This window comes from Mesoplodon densirostris, chromosome 2, assembly GCF_025265405.1.
Source record: "Mesoplodon densirostris isolate mMesDen1 chromosome 2, mMesDen1 primary haplotype, whole genome shotgun sequence".
Lineage (NCBI taxonomy): Eukaryota > Metazoa > Chordata > Mammalia > Artiodactyla > Ziphiidae > Mesoplodon > Mesoplodon densirostris.
In genome coordinates this window covers 80,610,393-80,632,892 of record NC_082662.1, presented here as the reverse complement: position 1 = coordinate 80,632,892, position 22,500 = coordinate 80,610,393, and the positions used below count along the sequence as shown (strand labels likewise).

Here is a 22,500-nt window from a genome sequence, read left to right as displayed (position 1 = left end):
CTATCGCCATCCTCCTGTAGCCACCATTCTACTCTGTTTTTCACAAGTTCAGCTATTTAAGACTCCACACATAAGTGATATCATACAGTATTTTTCTTTCTCTGTTTGACTTATTTAGTATGATGCCCTCAAGGTCCACACATGTTTTCATAAATAACAGCATTTCCTTCTTTCTCAGGGAGAAATTATATTTCCTTGTATAGATGTACTACAACATTTAATCCATTCATCCATTGATGGACACTTAGGTTGTTTCCATATCTTGGCTATTGTCACTAATATCACAGTAAACATGGGAGTGTATATATCTTTTCAATATCTTGTTTCCATTTCCTGTGGGTATATACCCAGAAGTAGAAGTACTGGCTCATATAGTAATCCTACTTTTAATTATTTGAGGAATATTCATACTGTTTTCCATAGTGGCTGAACCAATTTCTGTTCCTCCCAGCAGGGCACAAGCGTTCCTTTACCTTCACATCCTCACCAATACTTGTCTCTTGTCTTCCTGATAATAACCATTCTAGCAGATGTGAAGTGATCATTCATTGTGGCTTTGATTTGCATTTCCCTGATGATTAGTGACACTGAGCATCTTTTCATATACCTGTGAGCCATTGGGATGTCTAATATGAAACGTTTATTTCATTCCTATGGCCATTTTATAATTGAATTATTTATTTATTTATTTTTGTTCTAGAGTTGTATGATTGTGCAGTAACTGGGAGAACTGTAAAGATTAATAGAAAAAAACACTAATTTAGTAGAAGGAGATGTGGTTTATGAAGATTTTCATACTACATAGGATTAAAAAATCATTTTAGATTTGTAGTTTCAGATTTATTGATCATTAATCATTGCTTCCCTAAATTTCCTGCCTTATTCAGGACTGTGGATTCTTGTGGTGACCTTCTGGATGCCTTCAACAATGGGAGGTTCCTTGTTTAGAGAACCTCTGTCCTAGTGTGGAAATTAAGTGGCTATGCAGAAGGAGGTTCCCACCAAAACTGTCCTGGCACTGTCAAAGGCGGCCTATAGACAAGATGTAATGGAGTACTCCATCAAATACGACAAACCAGAGTTGCTAAAACAGTATATGGTAATTTGTCTCAATAGTTGATTCTTCATGTCACTTCCGCTACCTTGAGGCCACCTTATTGTCCACAGGTTTATTACCATTCGTAGTAGAAGGATCCTGATTCTTTTAAGTAAGAGAGTTCTAATAGACTATATTACTCCAATTTATCTCCTCCTCTCCCAAGCTCAGGCACTTTTTCTGGAAATCTGTCTGACCTCTGAAACAAAGTCAGTAAAGAGACTCAGATGTCCTCCTTGACTGAATACTTGAAAACACACAAGTTATGTTGAGCTTGTTGCTTTTACTGTGTACTCTCTCCCATTCATAGTAAGCCAAGTTCCTCTGGGAAGATTCTCTTACCAGATCTTTCTTTATCTTTGCTTTTAGTTGTCTTACTGTTAATCATGCCCTGTAGATAGAACCTCAGGATGCTACAGCTGCGAGGAACCATAGAGTTATGTAATACAAACCGAACATTTCACACGGAAGGCTCAGGGAACTTAGAAACTTCCTAGTAGTCTTAAAGAGAGTATAGTAGTCTTAAAGACAGTATTTCAGGTTTTTTTTTTTTCTGAGAGATGAGTAATTCAAGTTTCTTTAACTAGTTTTATTGAGCTATAAAACAAGCACCATAAATTTAATGCATTTAAAATGTATAGTTGATACACATGTACCAAGGTCAATGTCCAATGATTTCATGTGGGGATGGTGTATTTGGAAGTATTCCGGGAAGAGGTGTGGTATGTAAATTGTGAAATATTTTTACATATTATCCAGGGTGGGATGTCTCCAGAAGAACTGTAAGTGGAAGAAAAATTATGAAAAATATGAAAGCGTTCAAGGTTACCTATGTGTAAAACTGCACATTCTTCTGACTGGTGGAAGCTAGCATGTGGCAGGGATGGGGTGGGAGGGGTGGGGGGCAGGGTGGAGGAGGGAGCACTGGCAAGGAGGCTGCATGGGGAGTGAGGTAGGCAGAATCTTGGAAATTTTACTTGTAGGCAGTGGGAAGCAACCAGCTTATGTTATTTGAAACAGTTGATTTCTCAGAATATTTCAATGGAATTCCAGGTTTGACCTGCCTGACATGTTTTTACCCCTTTCTGTCTCCAGAGCTCAGGGAAGATAAAAGAGGAACTAGAGGAATGCTTCATGAATAAAGGTGAGCTCCTTCAGGACACAGAAAATCCTTAGCAGGTACAGGGGAGAACTCAGCTCACACAGGGGTGGGTAGGTTCCTGCAATGCTCTCTGAGACTCTGACAGGAGGAACTTCCAGAAGCAGGGACCTTCTTCTATGAACACACTCTGTTTCATCTCAAAAATAACAAGGAGAGTTGTGGTTATAGGTCCAGGCAGCCAGTCAGGGCCTTTCCTAGCAAAGGAACTGCCCTTGATGTGTGGTCACAGGTGAATTCAGACATGTCCATCTCAAAACTGCCTTTGATGCATGGTCACAGGTGAATTCAGACATGTCCATTTGCTTGTTCAAGACAGTTTGGTCACTGAGAAAGTGGAGGTTTGGGGGATGAAGGGTTGTAGCTCTCAGGGCTGACTTTTGTTTTCTTCCCTCTCTAATATCTTCCTGGAGCAACAGAGCAGGCCAAAAGAGAGGCAGCTGAGAAGGAAAAGGATCCTCTTGAGCAAAAGTTTAAAGAGCTGCTGCAAATGTTAGAGGATCAAGAAAGAGCCTTCAAGGGATTTAGAGTCAAAATCACAGACGAGATGAGAGAAAGAGACAACCTTCTGAGAAAGTTGAACGAGAGGATTCAGATGCTGGAGGTAATCTGGTCTGGGTCTGGACAGTGACCATGGAAATAGTCCTTGAAACTCAGGAAGGGGTGGGTGAAAATTAAAACAAAGTCCTAGAGAGAAGCACCATTGCCCTTCACTGCTTCTGATTCATTAGAAGCTCTGAGATTTTAATGGCTTATATCCAGGCATTTGAGTTCTGATCACAGCAAGTTTTCTGAAGATCTCAGGAGGACCTTGGTACCTCCAAGCATTTATAGAATATAAATAACTTTTCCAGGGCTTGTGCTGCTCTTTTGAGGGATTCCTGGATGACCTCATGGATTCAATATTTTATGGGTTCTCAGGATTATCAAGTAGACATTCTGAGAGTATCTAATATCAACAGGAGAAGTTACTGAAGCAGTACATGTAATTTGTCTTAATAGTTGATTCTTCATGTTACCCCCTCTACCTCGAGGCCACCTTATTGCCCACAGATTTACTACTATTCATAGTAGTAGGATCCTGATTCCTGTGGGTAAGAGTCTAAATTACTATATTACTCCAAGTTATCTCCTCCTCTTCCAAACTCAGGCACTTTTTCTGGACATCTGTCTAACCTCTGAAGCAAAGCAAAAGCACTCAGATGTCCTCCTTGACAGAACATGTCCAAAGTTTCCTGATGTGCTTGGAGCACACTTAGGTTATGTTGAGCTTGTTGCTTTTTCTGTACTTCTTTCCATTCACAGTAAGCTAAGTTCCTCTGAGAAGATGCTCTTACCAGATCATTCTTTATCTTTGTTTTGCTTTTAGTTGTAGTACTGTTCATCATACCCTATAGATAGAATCTCAGGTTGTTACAGCTGCGGTGAACCATAGAGATTCTATAATGTAAATCCAACATCTCATAAGCATGGCTCAGGGAGTTGACACTTACTAGTAGCCGAAAAGAGAGTATTGCAATATTTTTTCTGAGATGGAGTGATTCAGTTTTCTTTAAGCAGTTTTACTGAGATATAATTTAAAAACTATCAATATAAATCTTGTTTATTAAAAATATACAATTGATGCAAATGTACCCATGTAAATGTACAGTGATTTCACATGGGGAAGGTGTTTTCTGAAATCTTCCTGGAAGGGGTATGTAAAGTAAGTTTTGAAAAACTTGTACATCTTATTCAAAGTGGGATGTATCAGAAGAGCCACAAGCAGAAAAAACAGCATGTAAAAAATATAACCCCCCCCCCAAATTACCTATTTGTAAAACTGCACATTCTTCTGACTGGTGGAAGCTAGCATTTGGGGGGAAGCAACACTGGCAGAGAGGTAGGCAAGATCTGGAAACTTTACTTGTAGGCAGTGGGAAGCAACCAGGGAATGTTACTTGAAACAGTTGATTTCTCAGAATATTTCAGTGGACGTTCAGGTTTGACCTGCCCGACACGTCTTTGCCCCTTTGTGTCTCCAGATCATAAGAAAAATAACAGAAGAACAAGAGGAACACTACATGAAGAAAGGTGAACTCCTTCATGTTTCAGAAAAGACCTCAGCAGGTACAAGGGAGGGCTCAGCTCACAGTGGGGTGGGTAGGTTCCTGCAATGCCCTCTCAGACTCTCACATGAGGAACTCCCAGAAGCAGGGATCTTCCTCTCCTGTGGACTCACCCTGCTTCATCTGAAAATAACAAGGAGCGTTGTGGTTATAGGTCCAGGCAGCCAGTAGTGGCCTTCCCTAGCACATTCCCACATGTGCCCTGATATGTGGTCACAGGTGGATTCACACCTGTCCATCTGCTTTTTCCAGTCAGTTTTGTCACTGAGAACGTCGAGGTTTGGGGGATGAGAGGTTGTAGCTCTCAGGATTGACTGTTGTTTCCTTCCCTCTCTAAATCTTCCTGGAACAGAAGAGTGTGCCAAAAGAGAGGCAGCTGAAAGGGAAAAAGACCCTTCTGAGCAAAAGGTTAAAGAGCTGTGGCAAAAGTTGGAGGACCAAAGGAGACTCTTGGAAGGATTAAGAGCCAAAATTACAGAGGAGACAAGAGAAAGAGAGAAGACCTCAGCAGGTACAGGGGAGGGTTCTGCCCACAGTGGTGTGGGTAGCTGCCTGCAGTGCCCTGTGAGACTTGGACAGGAGGAACTTCCTGAAACAGGGATCTTCTTCTCCTTCCCGGAACACACTCTACTACATGTGAAAACAACAAGGCAAGCTGGTGTAGGTCCAGCCAGGCAGCCAGGGCCATTCCTAGCACATTTCCAAAGCTGCCCTTGATGTGTGGTCACAGGTGAATTTAGATGTGTCCACATGCTTTATCTACAGTTTGGTCACTGAGAAAGTGGGGGGTTGGATACAGGAGGGTGTAGCTCTCAGATCTGACTCTTGTTTTCTTCCTACTTTAAATTCTTCCTGGAGCTGAAGAGTGGGCCAGAGGAGAGGCAGCTGAGAGGGAAAAGGAGCCTCTTAAACAAAAGGTTAAAGAATTGCAGCCAAAGATGGAGGACCAAGAAAGAGCCTTCAAGGGATTTAGAGTCAAAATGACAGAGGAGATGAGAGAAAGAGACAACCTTCTGAGAAAGATGGACGAAAGGATTCAGATGCTGGAGGTAACCTGGTCTGGTCAGGGCAGTGACTGTGGAACAAAGCCCTGGAACCTCAGGACGGGGTGGGTGAAAATTAAAGCAAAGTCATAGAGAGAAGAACCATTGTCTTTTATTGCTTTTGATTCACTAGAAGCCCTGAGATTTTAATGGCTTCTATCCAAGAACTTGAATTTAGTTCACAGTTTTTGAAGAGCCCAGGAGGACCTTGGACCTCTAAGCATTTATAGAACATAAATAACTTTCCCAGGGTTTGTGCTGCTGTTCTGAGAGATTCATGAATGATCTCATGGAATCAATATTAACTGAGGTTCTCAGTTTAACAAGTAGATATTCTGAGTATATTTAATATAAGCAGGAGAAGTTACTGAAGCAGTACATGGTAATTTGTCTTAATAGTTGATTCTTCATGTTTCCCTCACTACCTAAAATCCATCTTATTGGCCACAGATTTACTGTTATTCATAGTAGAAGGATCCTGATTTCTCTGAGTAAGAGAGTTCTAATAGACTATATTACTCAATTCCAAACTGAAGCACTTTTCTGGATATATGTCTGACCTCTGAAGCAACGTCAGTACAGACACTCAGATGTCCTCCTTGACTGAACACTTGCAAAATTTCCTTATGTGCTTGGAACAGACTTTAAGTTATTTTGAGATGGTTATTTTTCCTGTGTGCTCTCTCCCATTCATAGCAGCTCAAGTTCCTCTGTGGAGCTTCTCTTACCAGATCTTTCATTATCTTTATTATTCCTTTAGTTATATTACTGTTAATCATACACTTTAGATAGAATGTGAGGAAGCTACAGCTGTGAGGAACTACAGACATTATAAAAAGCAAACCCTACATTTCACCTGGAAGGCTCAGGGGATAAAGACACTTACTATTAGTCTTTTTTTTTTTTTTCTTTTTTGCGGTACGCGAGTCTCTCACTGTTGTGGTCTCTCCCGTTGCGGAGCACAGGCTCCGGACGCGCAGGCTCAGCAGCCATGGCTCATGGGCCCAGCCACTCCGCGGCATGTGGGATCTTCCCGGACCGGGGCATGAACCCGTGTCCCCTGCATCGGCAGGCGGACTCTCAACCACTGCGCCAACAGGGAAGACCTACTAGTAGCCTTAAAGAGAGTATTTCAGCACTTTTCTCTGAGATGTAGTAATTCAAGTTTATTTAAAGAGTTTTATTGAGATGTAATTCACAAGCCATAAACTTCATACATTTAAGTGTACAACTGATACAAATTTATGAATGTAAATGTACAGTGATTTCACATGGGGAAGGTAGTTTAGCGAATCTTCCTGGAAGAGGTGTGATGTAAATTTTGAAAATTTTGTACATATTATCCATGGTGGGATGTTACCTGAAGAGCCAGAAGCAGAAAAAACAGCATATGAAAAATATGAAATTGCCCAAGGTTACGTATTTGTAAAACTGCACATTATTCTGACTGGTGGAACCTCCATGGCTGGTGGAAGCAACACTGGAAGAGGAGGCTGGAGGGGTAGCAATGTAGGCAGGATCTTGGAAACTTTATTGTAGGCAGTTGGACACAACCAAGGAGTGTTATTCTGAATAGTTCTTTTCTCAGAATATATCAATGGAAGTTCAGGTTTGACCTGCCCGACATGTCTTTGCCACTTTGTGTCTCCAGAGAATAGGGTTGATAAAGGAGGAACTAGAGGAATGCTGCATGAAGACAGATGGGCTCCTTCGTGATGCAGCAAAGACCTTAGCAGGTACAGGGGAGGGGTCAGCTCACAGTGGGGTGGGTAGGTTCCTGCAATGCCCTCTGAGAACTCTGACAGGAGGAACTTCCAGAAGCAGGGACTTCTCCTTCTGTGAACACACTCTGCTTCATCTGAAAATAACAAGGCCAGTTGTGGTTTTAGGTCCAGCCAGCCAGTCAGTGTCTTTCCTAGCACATTCCCAAACCTGCCCTTGATATGTGATCACAGGTGAATACAGCCTCAGCCATCTCCTTTTTCACAACAGTTTGGTCACTGAGAAAGTAGAGGTTTAGTGGATGCAGGAGGTTGTACCTCTCAGGGCTGACTGTGTTTTCTTCCCTTTCTAAAATCTTCTTGGACAAGCAGAATGGACTGAAAGAGAGCCATCAGAGAGGGGAAAGGAGCTTCTAAAGCAAAAGTATAAAGAGATGTGGCAGAAGGTGGAGGACCAAGAAAAAGACTTTGAAGGATTCATAGGCAAAATGACAGAGAAAATAAGAAAAAGAGAAAAGACCTCAGCAGGTACATGGATGGGCCCAGCACACAAGGTGCTGGGTAGTTTCCTGCAATGCCCTTTGAGAAGTCTGATGGGAGAAACTTCCAGAAGCAGGGAGCTTCCTCTCATCTGTGAACACATTCTATTTCATTGGGAAAGGACACTGCAAGGTGTGGTTGTAGGTCCAGCCTGCTAGTCAGGGATCTTCCCAGGAGATTCTCCACCCTGCCCTTGGTGTGTGGACACTGGTGAATTCAGACATTTCCATCTGTTTTTTCACAACAGTATGGTCACAAAGAAGTTAGAGGATGGGGAGTGGCGAAGGGTTACAGCCCTCAGATCTGACTATTGCTTCCTTCCTTCTCTAACATCTTCCTCAAACAGAAGAGCGTGCCAAGAGGGAGGCAGCTGAGAGGGCAAATGAGCTTCTCGAGCAAAAGGTTAAAGAGCTGCAGGAAAAGCTGGAGGACCAAGAAAGAGTCTCTGAAGAATTAAGAGTCAAAATGACAGAGGAGATAAGAGAAAGAGAAAAGACTTCACCAGGTACAGGTGAGGGCTCAGCTCACAGTGGGGTATGTAGGTTCCTGCAGTGCCCTCTGAGACTCTGACAGGAGGAACTTCCTGAAAGAGGGACCTTCTCCTCCTTCTGTGAACACACTCTGGTACATCTGAAAATAACAAGGAGAGTTGTGGTTGTACCTCCAGGTAGCTAGTCATACCCTTTCTTGGCACATTCTCACACCTGTCCCTATGTGTGGTCACAGGTGAATTTAGACATGTCCATCTGTTTTTCCCAGATGGTTAGGTGACTCAGAAAGCAAGGGTTGTTGGTTGGGGAGTTGTAGCTCTCAGTGTTGACTGTTGTTTTCTTTTCTCTCTAAAATATTCTGGGAGCAGAAGATCTGGCCAAAAGAGATGTCGCTAAATGGGAAAAGGAGCTTCTTGAGCAAAAAGTTAAAGAATTGCAGCAAAAGTTGGAGGACCATGAAAGAGCCTTCGAGAGATTTAGAGTCAAAATCACAGATGAGATGAGAGAAAGAGACAACCATTTGAGAAAGGTGAATGAAAGGATTCAGATGCTGGAGGTAACCTGGTCTGGGTCAGGGCAGTGACTGTGGCACAAAACCTGGAACCACAGGAAGGGATGGGTGAAAATTAGATCAAAGTCATAGAGAGAAGCACTATTGTCCTTTACTGCTTTTGATTCACTAGAAGCCCTGAGTTTTTAGTGGCTTATATCCAGGCACTTTAGTTTGGTAAACAGTGAGCTTATGAACAGTCCATAAGGACCTTGGTATCTCCAAGCATTTACAGAATATAAATAATTTTCCCAGGGCTTGTGCTGCTGTTTTTTTTTTTTTAACATCTTTATTGGAGTATAATTGCTTTACAATGGTGTGTTAGTTTCTGCTTTATAACAAAGTGAATCAGTTATATATATACATATGTTCCCATATCTCTTCCCTCTTGCGTCTAGCTCCCTCCCACCCTCCCTATCCCACCCCTCTAGGTGGTCACAAAGCACCGAGCTGATCTCCCTGTGCTATGCGGTTGCTTCCCACTAGCTATCTATTTTACATTTGGTAGTGTATATATGTCCATGCCACTCTCTCACTTTGTCACAGCTTACCCTTCCCCCTCCCCATATCCTCAAGTCCCTTCTCTAGTAGGTCTGTGTCTTTATTCCCATCTTGGCCCTAGGTTCTTCAGGACCTTTTCTTTTTTTTTTTTTTCCTTCTTAGATTCCATATATATGTGTTAGCATACAGTATTTGTTTTTCTCTTTCTGACTTACTTCATTCTGTATGACAGACTGTAGGTCCATCCACCTCACCACAAAAAACTCAGTTTCATTTCTTTTTATGGTGGAGTAATATTCCATTGTATATATGTGCCACATCTTCTTTATCCATTCATCTGTTGTTGGACACTTAGGTTGCTTCTATGTCCTGCCTATTGTAAATAGAGCTGCGATGAATATTTTGGTACATGACTCTTTTTGAATTATGGTTTTCTCAGGGTATATGCCCAGTAGGGGGATTGCTGGGTTGTATGGTAGTTCTATTTTTAGTTTTTTAAGGAACCTCCATACTGTTCTCCATAGTGGCTGTATCAATTTACATTCCCACCAACAGTGCAAGAGGGTTCCCTTTTCTCCACACCCTCTCCAGCATTTATTGTTTGTAGATTTTTTGATGATGGCCATTCTAACCGGTGTGAGATGATATCTCACTGTAGTTTTGATTTGCATTTCTCTAATGATTAATGATGTTGAGCATTCTATCATGTGTTTTTTGGCAATCTGTATATTTTCTTTGGGACATGTCTGTTTAGGTCTTCTTCCCATTTTTGGATTGGGTTGTTTGTTTTTTTGATATTGAGCTGCATGAGCTGCTTGCAAATATATTCTCCCATTCTGAGGGTTGTCTTTTGGTCTTGTTTATGGTTTCCTTTGCTGTGCAAAAGCTTTTAAGTTTCATTAGGTCCCATTTGTTTATTTTTGTTTTTATTTCCATTTCTCTAGGAGGTGGGTCTAAAAGGATCTTGCTGTGATATGTGTCATAGAGTGTTCTGCCTATGTTTTCCTCTAAGAGTTTGATAGTGTCTGGCCTTACATTTAGGTCTTTAATCCATTTTGAGTTTATTTTTGTGTATGCTGCTAGGGAGTGTTCCAGTTTCATACTTTTACATGTACCTGTCTAGTTTTCCCAGCACCACTTATTGAAGAGGCTGTCTTTTCTCCACTGTATATTCTTGCCTCCTTTATCAAAGATAAGGGAACCATATGTGCATGGGTTTATCTCTGGGCTTTCTAACCTCTTCCATTGATCTATATTTCTGTTTTTGTGCCAGTACCATACTGTCTTGATTACTGTAGCTTTGTAGTATAGTCTGAAGTCTGGGAGCCTGATTCCTCCAGCTCCGTTTTTCTTTCTCAAGATTGCTTTGGCTATTTGGGGTCTTTTGTGTTTCCATACAAATTTTGAAATTTTTTGTTCTAGTTCTGTGAAAAATGCCATTGGTAGTTTGATAGGGATTGCATTGAATCTGTAGATTGCTTTGGGTAGTAGAGTCATTTTCACAGTGTTGATTCTTGCAATCCAAGAACATGGTATATCTCTCTATCTATTTGTATCATCTTTAATTTCTTTCATCAGTGTCTTATAATCTTCTGCATACAGGTCTTTTGTCTCCTTAGGTAGGTTTATTCCTAGATATTTTATTCTTTTTGCTGCAATAGTAAATGGGAGTGTTTCCTTAATTTCACTTTCAGATTTTTCATCATTAGTGTATAGGAATGCTAGAGATTTCTGTGCATTAATTTTGTATCCTGCTACTTTACCAAATTCATTGATTAGCTCTCGTAGTTTTCTGGTAGCATCTTTAGGATACTCTATGTATAGTATCATGTCATCTGCAACCAGTGAGAGCTTTACTTCTTCTTTTCCCATTTGGATTCCTTTTATTTCTTTTTCTTCTCTGATTGCTGTGGCTAATACCTCCAAAAGTATGTTGAATAATAGTGGTGAGAGTGGGCAACCTTGACTTGTTCCTGATCTTAGTGGACGATTTTTCACCATTGAGGACGATGCTGGCTGTGGGTTTGTCATATATGGCCTTTATTATGTTGAGGAAAGTTCCCTCTATGCCTACTTTCTGCAGGGTTTTTATCATAAATGGGTGTTGAATTTTGTTGAAAGCTTTCTCTGCATCGATTGAGATGATCATACAGTTTTTCTCCTTCAATTTGTTAATATGGTGTTTCACATTGATTGATTTGCGTATAGTGAAGAATCCTTGCATTCCTGGGATAAACCCCACTTGATCATGGTGTATGATCCTTTTAATGTGCTGTTGGATTCTGTTTGCTAGTATTTTGTTGGGGATTTTTGCATCTATGTTCATCAGTGATATTGGCCTGTAGTTTTCTTTCTTTGTGACATCTTTGTCTGGTTTTGGTATCAGGGTGATGGTGGCCTTGTAGAATGAGTTTGGGAGTGTTCCTCCCTCTGTTATATTTTGGAAGAGTTTGAGAAGGATAGGTGTTAGCTCTTCTCTAAATGTTTGATAGAATTCACCTGTGAAGCCATCTGGTCCTGGGCTTTTGTTAGTTGGATGATTTTTAATCACAGTTTCAATTTCATCACTTGTGATTCGTCTGTTCATGTTTTCTATTTCTTCCTGGTTCAGGCTTGGAAGGTTGTGCATTTCTAAGAATTTGTCCATTTCTTCCTGGCTGTCCATTTTATTGGCATAGAGTTCCTTGTAGTTATCTCTCATATCCTTTGTATTTCTGCAGTGTCAGTTGTTACTTCTCCTTTTTCATTTCTAATTCTATTGATTTGAGTCTTCTCCCTTTTTTTCTTGATGAGTCTGGCTAGTGGTTTATGTGCTGCTGTTTTGAGGGATCCTTGAATGATCTCATGGAGCCAACATTAAATGGGGTTCCCAGGGTTATCAGGTGGATATTCTAATGGAGTGTATCTAATAGAAGCAGGAGAAGTTACTGAAGCACTACATGTAATTTGTCTTAATAGTTAATTCTTCATGTTACCCTCTCTCCCTCACGGCCACTTTATTGGCCACAGATTTATTGCCATTCATGGTAGAAAGATCCTGATTCCTCTGAGTAAGAGATTTCTAATAGATGATATTACTCTATTTTATCTCCTTCTTTTCCAAACTCAGGCACTTCTTCTGGAAATCTCTCTGACCTCTGAAGCAAAGTCAGTATAGTACAGGCACTCAGATGTCCTCCTTGACTGAACACTTGCAAAGTTCCCATATGTCCTTGGAACACACTTAAGTTATTTCGAGCTTGTTGTTTTTCTGTGCGCTCTGTCTCATTCATAGCAATCCAAGTTCCTCTTGGAAGATTCTCTTACCAGGTCTTTCTTTATACTTACTTTGCTTTTAGTTGTATTACTGTTAATCATACCCTGTAGATAGAAACTCAGGATGCTAGAGCTGAGGAAGCACAAAGATTATATAATGTAAACCCAATATTTCACAAGGAAAGCTGAGGGACTTAAGCCACTTACTAGTAGCCATAATAGAGTATTTCGGGCTTCCCTGGTGTGCAGTGGTTGAGAGTCCACCTTCTGATGCAGGGGACACGGGTTCATGCCCCAGTCCGGGAAGATCCCTCATGCCACGGAGCAACTAGACCCATGAGCCACAACTACTGAGCCTGTGAGTCTGGAGCTTGTGCTCCGCAAGAAGAGAGGCTGTGACACTGAGAGGCCTGTGCACCACAGTGAAGAGTGGCCCCCACTCGCCGCAACTAGAGAAAGCCCTCGCACAGAAACGAAGACCCACCACAGCCAAAAATAAATAAATTAATTAAAAGACAAAAGATTTTTAAAATTAATAATTCACAAACCATAAATTTCATACATTTAAAATGTATAATTGATACAAATTTACCAAAGTATATACAATGATTTCACTTGGGGAAGGTGCTTTAGGGAACCTTCCTGGAGGAAGAGTGTCGTGTAAAATTTTGCTTTTTTTAACAAGGTCCTACTGTATAGTGCGGGGAACTATATTCAATATCCTGGGATAAACCATAATGGAATAGAACATTTGAAATTTTGACTCTTGTCTTAACTATCTCTCTGATCCAGAGTTTCTTTTTTTTACCTTTTTATTTTATATTGGAGTTTAGCCAATTAACAATGTTGTGGTAGTTTCAGGTGCACAGCAAAGCGACTCAGCCTTACATATACATGTATCCATTCTCCCCCAGACTCCCCTCCCATCCAGGCTGCCACAAAAGACTGAGCAGAGTTCCCTGTGCTATACAGTAGGTCCTTGTTTGTTATCCTTTTTAAATATAGAGTGTGTACATGTCAATCCTAAACTCCTTAACTATCCTTTCCCTCCACCCTTCCCCACCTGGTAACCATAAGTTCATTTTCTAAGTCTGTGAGTCCATTTCTGTTTTGTAAATACATTCATTTGTATAATTTATTTTTAGATTCCCTATATAAGCAGTATCATACGATATTTCTCTTTCTCTGTCTGACTTACTTCACTCAGTATGACAATCTCTAGGTCCATCCATGTTGCTGCAAATGGCATTATTTCATTCTTTTTTATGGCTGAGTAATATTCCATTGTATATATGTACCACATCTTCTTTATCCATTCCTCTGTCAATGGACATTTAGGTTGCTTCCATGTCTTGGCTATTGTAAACAATGCTGCAATGAATATTGGGGTGCATGTATCCTTTAAGACCATGTTTTTCTCTGGATATATGCCCAGGAGTGGGATTTCAGGGTCATATGGTAGCTCTACTTTTAGATTTTAAGGAACCTCCATGCTGTTCTCCAGTGTCTGTACCAATTTACATTCCCACCAGCAGTGTAGGGGGGTTGCCTTCTTACCACACCCTCTCCAGCATTTATTGTTTGTGGATTTTTTGATGATAGCCATTTTGACTGGTGTGAGGTGATATCTCATTGTATTTTTGATCTGCATTTCTCTAATCATTAGTGATGTTGAATATCTCTTCATGTGCCTCTTGGCCATCTGTATGTCTTCCTTGGAAAAATGTCTATTTAGGTCTTCTGCCCATTTATTTATTGGGTTGTTTGTTTTGATGATATTAAGCCACATGAGCTGTTTGTAGATTTTGGAGACTAATCCATTGCTGGTCACATCATTTGCAAATATTTTCTCCCAATCTGTGGGTTGTCTTTTTATTTTGTTTATGGTTTCCTTTGCTTTTGAGTTTAATTAGGTCCCATTTGTTTATTTTTGTTTTTATTTCCATTACTCTGGGAGCCAGATCAGAAAAGATATTGCTGCAATTTGTGTCACAGAGTGTTCTGCCTATGTTTTCCTCTAGGAGTTTTATAGTGTCTGGTCTCACATTTAGGTCTTTAATCCATTTTGAGCTTATTTTTGTGTATGGTGTTAAAGAATGATCTAATTTCATTTTTTTACATGTAGCTATCTAGTTTTCCCAGCACCATTTATTGAAGAGACTGTCTTTCTACCATTGTACAGTCTTGCCTCCTTTGTCTTAGATTAATTGACCATAGGTGTGTGGGATTACTCCTGGGCTTTCTATCCTGTTCCTTTGATCTATAGTTTTATTTTTGTGCCAGTACCATACTGGTTTGATGACTATAGCTTTGTAGTATAGTCTGAAGTCAGGGAGCCTGGTTCCTCCAGCTCTTTTTTTCTTTCTCAAGATTGCTTTGGCTATTTGGAGTCTTTTTTGTCTCCATAAAAATTTTAAGATTTTTTGTTTTAGTTCTGTGAAAAATGCCATTGGTAATTTGATAGGAATTTCATTGAATCTATAGATTGCCTTGGGTAGTATAGTTATTTTGACAATATTTATTCTTCCAATCCAAGAACATGGTATATCTTTCCATCTGTTTGTGTCTTTGATTTCTTTCATAAGTGTCTTATAGTTTTTGGAGTACAGGTCTTTTGTCTCCTTAGGTAAGTTTATTCCTAGGTATTTTATTCTTTTTGATGCAATGGTAAATGGGATTGTTTCTTGAGTTTCTCTTTCTGATCTTTCATTGTTAATGTATAGAAATGCAAGAGATTTCTGTGTATTAATTTTGCAGCCTGCAACTTTACCAAATTCATTGATGAATGCTAGTAGTTTTCTGGAAGTGTCTTTAGGATTTCCTATGTATAGTATCATGTCATCTGCAAACAGTGACAGTTTTACTTCTTCTTTTCCAATTTGGATTCCTTTTTCTTCTCTGATTGCCATAGATAGGACTTCCAAATCTATGTTGAATAAAAGTGGTGAGAGTGGGCATCCTTGTCTTTTTCCTGATCTTAGAGGGAATGCTTTCAGCTCTTCAATGTTGTGTATGATGCTAGCTGTAGGTTTGTCATATATGGCTGTTATTATGTTGAGGTAGGTTCCCTCTATGCCCACTTTCTGGAGAGTTTTTAATCATAAATGGGTGTTGGATTTTGTCAAAAGCTTTTTCTGCATCTATTGAGATAATCATATGATTTTTATTCTTCAATTAGTTAATGTGGTGCAGAGTGTGATGTAAATTTTGAAACTTTATACATATTATCCAAGGTGGGATGTTACCAGAAGAGTCACAAGCAGTAAAATACAGCATATGAAAAAAATATGAAAGCACCCAAGGTTACCGATTTGTAAAACTGCACATTCTTCTGACTGGTGGAACTTAGCATGGGTGGTAGAAGCAAAACTGGCAAGGAGGCTAGAGAGGTAGGTAGTGAGGCAGGCAGGATCTGGTAAATTTACTTGAAGAGTGGGAAGCAACCAGGGAATGTTATTCAGAACAGTTCATTTCTCAGAACATTTCAGTGGAAGTTCAGGTCAGACCTACCTGACATATCTTTGCCTCTTTCTTGTCTCCAGTGCCTACTGAGGATACCAGAAATACTAGAGGAACACTACATGAAGAAAGGTGAGCTCCTTTATGATGCAGAAATGAACGTAGCATGTACAGGGGAGACCTCAGCTCACAGTGGGGTGGGTAGATTCCTGCAATGCCCTCTGAGACTCTGACAGAAGGAACTTCCAGAAACAGGCACCTTCTCTTTCTGTGAACACACTCTGCTACATCTGCAAAAACAAGGCTAATTGCGGTTGTAGGTCCAGCCAGTCAGTCAGGGCCTTTCCTAGAAGGTTCCCAAACCTGCCCTTGTGTGTGGTCACAGGTGTATTTAGACATGTCCATCTCCTTTTTCACAACAGCGTGGTCACTGACAGAGTGGAAGTTTGGGGTAGGGTGGGCTCTACCTCTCAGGACTAACTGTTGTTTTCTTCCCTATCTAAAATCTTCCAGAAGAAGAAAAGCAGGCCAAAAGAGAGGCAGCTGAGAGGGAAAAGGAGCCTCTTGGACAAAAGATTGAAGAATTGCAGCAAAAGTTGGAGGACCAAGAAAGAGTCTTCGAGATACTAAGAGTTAAAATGACAGAGGAGTTGAATGAAAGGAAAAAGTCCTCAGCAGGTACACGGGAGTGCTCAGCTCACAGTGGGGTGGGTAGGTTCCTGCAATGCCCTCTGAGAACTCTGACAGGAGGAGCTTCCAGAAGCTCCACTCCTCCTGTGAACTCACTCTGCTTCATCTGAAAATAAGAAGGAAAGTTGTGGTTGTAACTCCATCTAGCCAGTCAGGGCCTTTCCTAGCGCATTCCCAAACCTGCCCTTGATATGTGGTCACAGGTAAATTTAGACGTGTCCACATGCTTCTTCACGACAGTTTGGTCACAGAGGACGTGGAGAGCTGGGAATTGGGAGAGCTGTAACTCTTAGATCTGACCGTTGGTTCCTTCCCTTTCAAACATCACCCTTGAGCAGAAGAGCAGGCCAAAAAGGAGGCAGGTGAGAGGGAAAAGGAGCCTCTTGGACAAAAGATTGAAGAATTGCAGCAGAAGTTGGAGGACCAAGAAAGAGTCTTCGAGATACTAAGAGTTAAAATGACAGAGGAGTTGAATGAAAGGAAAAAGGCCTCAGCAGGTACACGGGAGTGCTCAGCTCACAGTGGGGTGGGTAGGTTCCTGCAATGCCCTCTGAGAACTCTGACAGGAGGAGCTTCCAGAAGCTCCACTCCTCCTGTGAACTCACTCTGCTTCATCTGAAAATAAGAAGGAAAGTTGTGGTTGTAACTCCATCTAGCCAGTCAGGGCCTTTCCTAGCACATTCCCAAACCTGCCCTTGATATGTGGTCACAGGTAAATTTAGACGTGTCCACATGCTTCTTCACAACAGTTTGGTCACGGAGAACGTGGAGGGCTGGGAATTGGGAGAGCTGTAACTCTTAGATCTGACTGTTGGTTCCTTCCCTTTCAAACATCACCCTTGAGCAGAAGAGCAGGCCAAAAAGGAGGCAGGTGAGAGGGAAAAGGAGCCTCTTGGACAAAAGATTGAAGAATTGCAGCAGAAGTTGGAGGACCAAGAAAGAGTCTTCGAGATACTAAGAGTTAAAATGACAGAGGAGTTGAATGAAAGGAAAAAGTCCTCAGCAGGTACACGGGAGTGCTCAGCTCACAGTGGGGTGGGTAGGTTCCTGCAATGCCCTCTGAGAACTCTGACAGGAGGAACTTCCAGAAGCTCCACTCCTCCTGTGAACTCACTCTGCTTCATCTGAAAATAAGAAGGAAAGTTGTGGTTGTAACTCCATCTAGCCAGTCAGGGCCTTTCCTAGCACATTGCCAAACCTGCCCTTGATATGTGGTCACAGGTAAATTTAGACGTGTCCACATGCTTCTTCACGACAGTTTGGTCATGGAGAACGTGGAGGGTTGGGAATTGGGAGAGTTGTAGCTCTCAGATCTGACTGTTGGTTCCTTCCCTTTCAAACATCGCCCTTGAGCAGAAGAGCAGGCCAAAGGGGAGGCAGCTGAAAGGGAAAAGGAGTCTCTTGAACAAAAGGTTAAAGAGCTGCAGAAAAATCTGGAAGACCAAGAAAGAGCCTTCAAGGGATTAAGAGCCAAAATGACAGAGGAGATAAGAGAAAGTGAAAAGACCTCAGCAGGTACTGGGAGGGCCCAGCTCAAGTGGGGTAGGAAGTTTCCTGCAATGCCTTCTGAGAACTATGACAGGAGGAACTTCCAGAAGCAGAGACCTTCTTCTCCTTCCCTGAACACGCTCTGCTACATGTGAAAACAAGCCCAGTTATGGCTGTACATCTATCTGGCTAGTCAGTGCCTTTCCTAGCACACTCTCACACCTGCCCTTGATATGTGATCACAGGTGAATTCAGACATGTCCATTTGCATTTTTCAAGACAGTTTGGTCACTGAGAAAGTGGAGGGGTGGGGGATGAGGGTTGTAGCTCTCAGGGCTGACTATTGTTTTCTTCCCTGTGTATAATCTTCCTGGAGCAGAAGAACAAGCCAAAAGAGAGGCCACTGAGAGGGGAAAGGAGCTTTTTGAGCAAAAGTTTAATGAATTGCAGCAAAAGTTTGAGGACCAAGGAAGAGCCTTTGAGGCATTTAGAGTCAAAATGACAGAGGAGATGAGAGAAAGAGACAATCTTCTGAGAAGGATGAATGAATGGATTCAGATGCTGGAGGTAACCTGGTCTGGGTCTGGGTAGTGACTGTGGAACAAAGCCCTGGAACCTCAGGAAGGGATGAGTGAAAATTAAAGCAGTCATAAAGCAAAGCATCATGGTCTTTTACTGCTTTAGTTTCACTAGAAACCCTGAGATTTTAATGGCTTGTATCCAGGCACTTGAGTTCTCTTCACCGTGAGTTTCTGAAGAGTCCATGAGTATCTTGGTACCTCCAAGCATTTACAGAATATAAATAACTTTCCCAGGGCTTGTGCTGCTGTTTTGAGGTATTCCTGCATGATCTCATGGGGCCAGTATTAAATGGGGTTCCCAGGGTTTTCAAGTGGATTTCTGACCAATTGTATCTAATATCAATAAAAGCAGGAATTGGTTCACTTTACCAAGCTTCCTGCCAATTTTCAGGGATCCTACTACCCGCAAAGACCCTAAGACAGATCCTTGCTAACCTAAAACTGTCAAATATGCACAGACTTAGAAATGTTGGCAACTGACAGCTCCTAATCTGGCTGCAGTTGTCTGCAAGTGAGGATAACCTGCAGAACAGCCTGCAGCAAAGGGGCAGTTCTCTCTTCTTCCATCTGGAACTTAGCTTAGGAGTTCTGGGTATTTTTTATATGTGGGTGAGAATTCGTATGATTCACAGGGAGGGCTCCCACCCCAATAGCATAAATTTGGCTGGAATATCTTATAACAATTGTCCTTATGCCTGGTTAGCACTCTAGGAAAACCCTAGTGATGAGTGAGTATGAGTAAGGTTGTGCTATGCTTCGTCTCACCTTCCAAGCCTAAACCAGGAGATATTCTTGATGAAAATAATATCTTCTCATGATCTATTAAGAAAGAGCTCTTTAAAAGAAATCACAGATGATTTTATAAATTGTTAATGGAAAACCTTGTTTTTGAAATATTGAAACTTTGAAAAGTTTTCAGTTTACTAACACATCATACATTTTTAGGTCACAGTGAGCAATGATAATGACAAGAATTATGAGCAAAATACTGAAAATGACTGCACTTCATAGACACAGGAAGACAGTGACAAAGAAAATACTTCACGGCTTTTTGTTTTGGTCTCAGATTTGGGAGAAGATAAAACATGTGTGGTCACTAATTACCGGTTATTTTTCTTGTTTAAATTCTGGTAATATTAAAAGTTTTTATAACAGCTTTGTGATCTGGATTATTTTCATTTATGCATGCAATTTTTCTTTTTTCATCAAAATTTTAATATAAAAATAGAAAAATTATCTACTATAGGACATCAATGCCTGGCACACAAACTATAGAATTAATGTTGCTGGGTAGTTAATTTAAATGGAAATGGAAACAACTGAGTAGAAGACAAAGAGAAGGTCAAATTTGTAATATCTTGAAAAAAAGCAACATTCTAATGTTAAATAATGCTTCTGAAAGTCACATATAAATAATTATACAAATGAATATGTATACTGATTTCTTTAGAGGAAAGGACTAATTTCTTATATAAAACAATTATCTTTTACTTCACCTGTAAATTTTATGTGTTTTGAGTTAAAATTTCACAAAGGCTGATTGTAAATTTTAAATGGAGCTGATCAAACAAATTAAAAAGCCATGACAATTCAGAAGGGGTGCAATGAAGTTTATAGAACTGCAATAAATAGAACAATGTATCATTGAGGCAGAAATATGAAAACAAAGAGTAAGAACATGCTACATAGTCTAAAAATAGAACCAAAAATATACCTGATCAACTGTATGTGTACAGTGTTATTTCAGATCAGTTGGAAAATATAAACTGAATATAAAGTGTTGTCAGCCAACTGGACAGTCATATAGAATAAGAGGGTGACTAGATCACTTACAAATCTTGCACAAAGAAAATTCCAGCTTGATTTTAGACTTAAATGTTTAAAAATCTTGATAAAAACAGTAAATATCAGATAATTGTAAAATAAACTTGGAACATCAAATTTATTTTTAAGTGACATAAAACTCAGACACACATTTTATGATTTTGATGTCCTCTTTTACATCCTCATGTTTATCATTTTGCTGTTCATTGTGTTTATCACTGTTTTCACAGAAATTTTTTGATTTTTAAAAAATCTGTGTACTGACTTATTTAAGGGATTTACTTTCCAATTGTGATGTTCTTTTTCCTATACATACTTCTTTTCTATTTAGAGGAGACCTTTCAATTTCTTTTAGGATAGATTTAGTATTTCTGTATTCTTTTAGTTTTCACTTGTCTGAGAAATTATCTTTCCTTCTGTTCTAAATGATAATCTTTCTGGGTAGAGTATCCTAGGTTGCAGGTTTTTCCCCTTCAGGACTTTGAATATATCTTTCAACTCCCTTCTGGCCTGCAAGGTTTCTGTAGAGAAATCAGCTAATAGACTTACTGGAGTTCCCTTGCAATTAACTTTTTGTTTTTCCCTTGCTGCCTTTAGAATCCTCTCTTTAACTTTTTGCCATTTTAATTATAATATGTCTTTGTGTAGGTCTGTTTGGGTTCATCTTGTCTGGGACCCTCCGTGGTTCCTGTACCTGGATATCTGTTTCCTTCTTTAGGTTTGGGAAGTTTTCAGCTATAATTTCTTCACATACATTTTTGATGCCCTTCTCTCTTCTCCTCTGAGATCTTTATTATGTGTAGTTTGGGATCCTTTATATTATCTTATAATTGCTTTCATTTTTCCTCATTTGTTTTTCTGTCTGCTGTTCTGATCTGGGTAATTTCCATTATTCTGTCTTCCAGATCACTTATTCATTCTTCCGCATTACGCAGTTTGCTATTTATTTTCTTTAGCTCAGGTTTTGTCTCTGCAAATGAGTCTTCTAATTTCAGTTGGCTCCTCTTTATAGTTCCTAGTTCCTTTTTACAGTAATCTGCATTTCTATGTAAAGCCTTTCTTCATTCCTTCAGTATTTTCATTACCTCCTTTTTGAATTTGTGATCTGGTAGACTGAATGAGACTCTCCTTCATTTTACTTATATTTCTCTGACTCTATGAGTTTAGGAGAAATGGTTACCTACTGTGGTCTTGAAGTGCTGTTTTTATGTGGGAGTGTCCCTGTGTAGTCTGTGTGAGTCTAATATTTTAGGTGTGAGGGCTATTTTTTGTATGGATGCCTGCCACATATTTCCTCCGTGTGTGCTGGCTACTATCCCCTTGATAGGGGCTATGATTGTTGTTGTGATGGCCAGAGCCTGCACTGGTTGTTGAGTGGGGACTCCTCTTTGCTCTGTGGTTGTCACAGCCCTGTGGGGGGCAGGGTCAGCTCCACAGTTGTTGGAATAGATGCCTCCAGATCCATTTCTGAACTGTAGTGTGAGGTAGGTGGGACTGGAGTGCTCCTGCTGGGAGAGGAGCCACTGAGTATTATACTGCAGGAACTGCCCGTCGAGAAGTGTGCTTATGTGTGGTGTTGCCTGTCACCCATTGCTCAGATTCACAAAGCACACTGTTTTGGCCACCATCCTTGCCTGCACCTCAACTGTGGATATTCAAACAATCAGCCTGGGTGTTCCTCAGGTGCTATGCTCACAAAGCCAGTAGAGCAGATCTGTTGGTGCAGAACTGCTGAGGTCAGGCATGGGACTGCTGTAGTCTTGCACCTGGACCTGCCATGAGTCAGCCCAGGTCCTGGCCCAACCTCCATGTGCACACATCCTCAGAGCCTTCAGCCAGAACCGCTACAGCCAGGGAAGTACCAGCAACAACTTGGATGTCCCAAAGGCACTTATTTTACAAAGCTGCAGGTGGTACACAAATTCATGGATTGCACAGCCCCGGGGAGAGTGCTCAGATTTTAGCCCTGCCTCCTGTGTATGGTGAGAATGAGG

The 22,500-nt window shown here is 40.7% G+C and overlaps 1 protein-coding gene across 1 annotated transcript; it reads left to right on the top strand.

Moving 5' to 3' along the window:
* Positions 1-982: 982 nt before the first annotated feature.
* Positions 983-22,287, top strand: LOC132503253 (golgin subfamily A member 6-like protein 22). The gene is made up of 16 exons (XM_060119682.1): positions 983-1,099; positions 2,192-2,240; positions 2,669-2,859; positions 4,280-4,364; positions 4,716-4,874; positions 5,222-5,412; positions 7,058-7,142; positions 8,014-8,178; positions 8,527-8,714; positions 16,007-16,055; positions 16,437-16,601; positions 16,952-17,110; positions 17,461-17,619; positions 17,970-18,128; positions 18,481-18,668; positions 21,985-22,287. Exons 1-16 carry the CDS (start codon positions 983-985, stop codon positions 22,285-22,287), a joined length of 2,412 nt encoding a protein of 803 aa, XP_059975665.1.
* Positions 22,288-22,500: the final 213 nt, after the last annotated feature.

What these genes read in the sequence shown, in the direction of transcription:
- LOC132503253 (XM_060119682.1), top strand. Translation starts at nt 983, where the DNA reads ATGCAGAAGGAGGTTCCCACCAAAACTGTCCTGGCACTGTCAAAGGCG. An exon ending in GGAATGCTTCATGAATAAAG is followed by an intron (nt 2,241 to 2,668) that starts GTGAGCTCCTTC and finishes ATCTTCCTGGAG; the next exon opens with CAACAGAGCAGGCCAAAAGA. An exon ending in AAGAGAGAAGACCTCAGCAG is followed by an intron (nt 4,875 to 5,221) that starts GTACAGGGGAGG and finishes TTCTTCCTGGAG; the next exon opens with CTGAAGAGTGGGCCAGAGGA.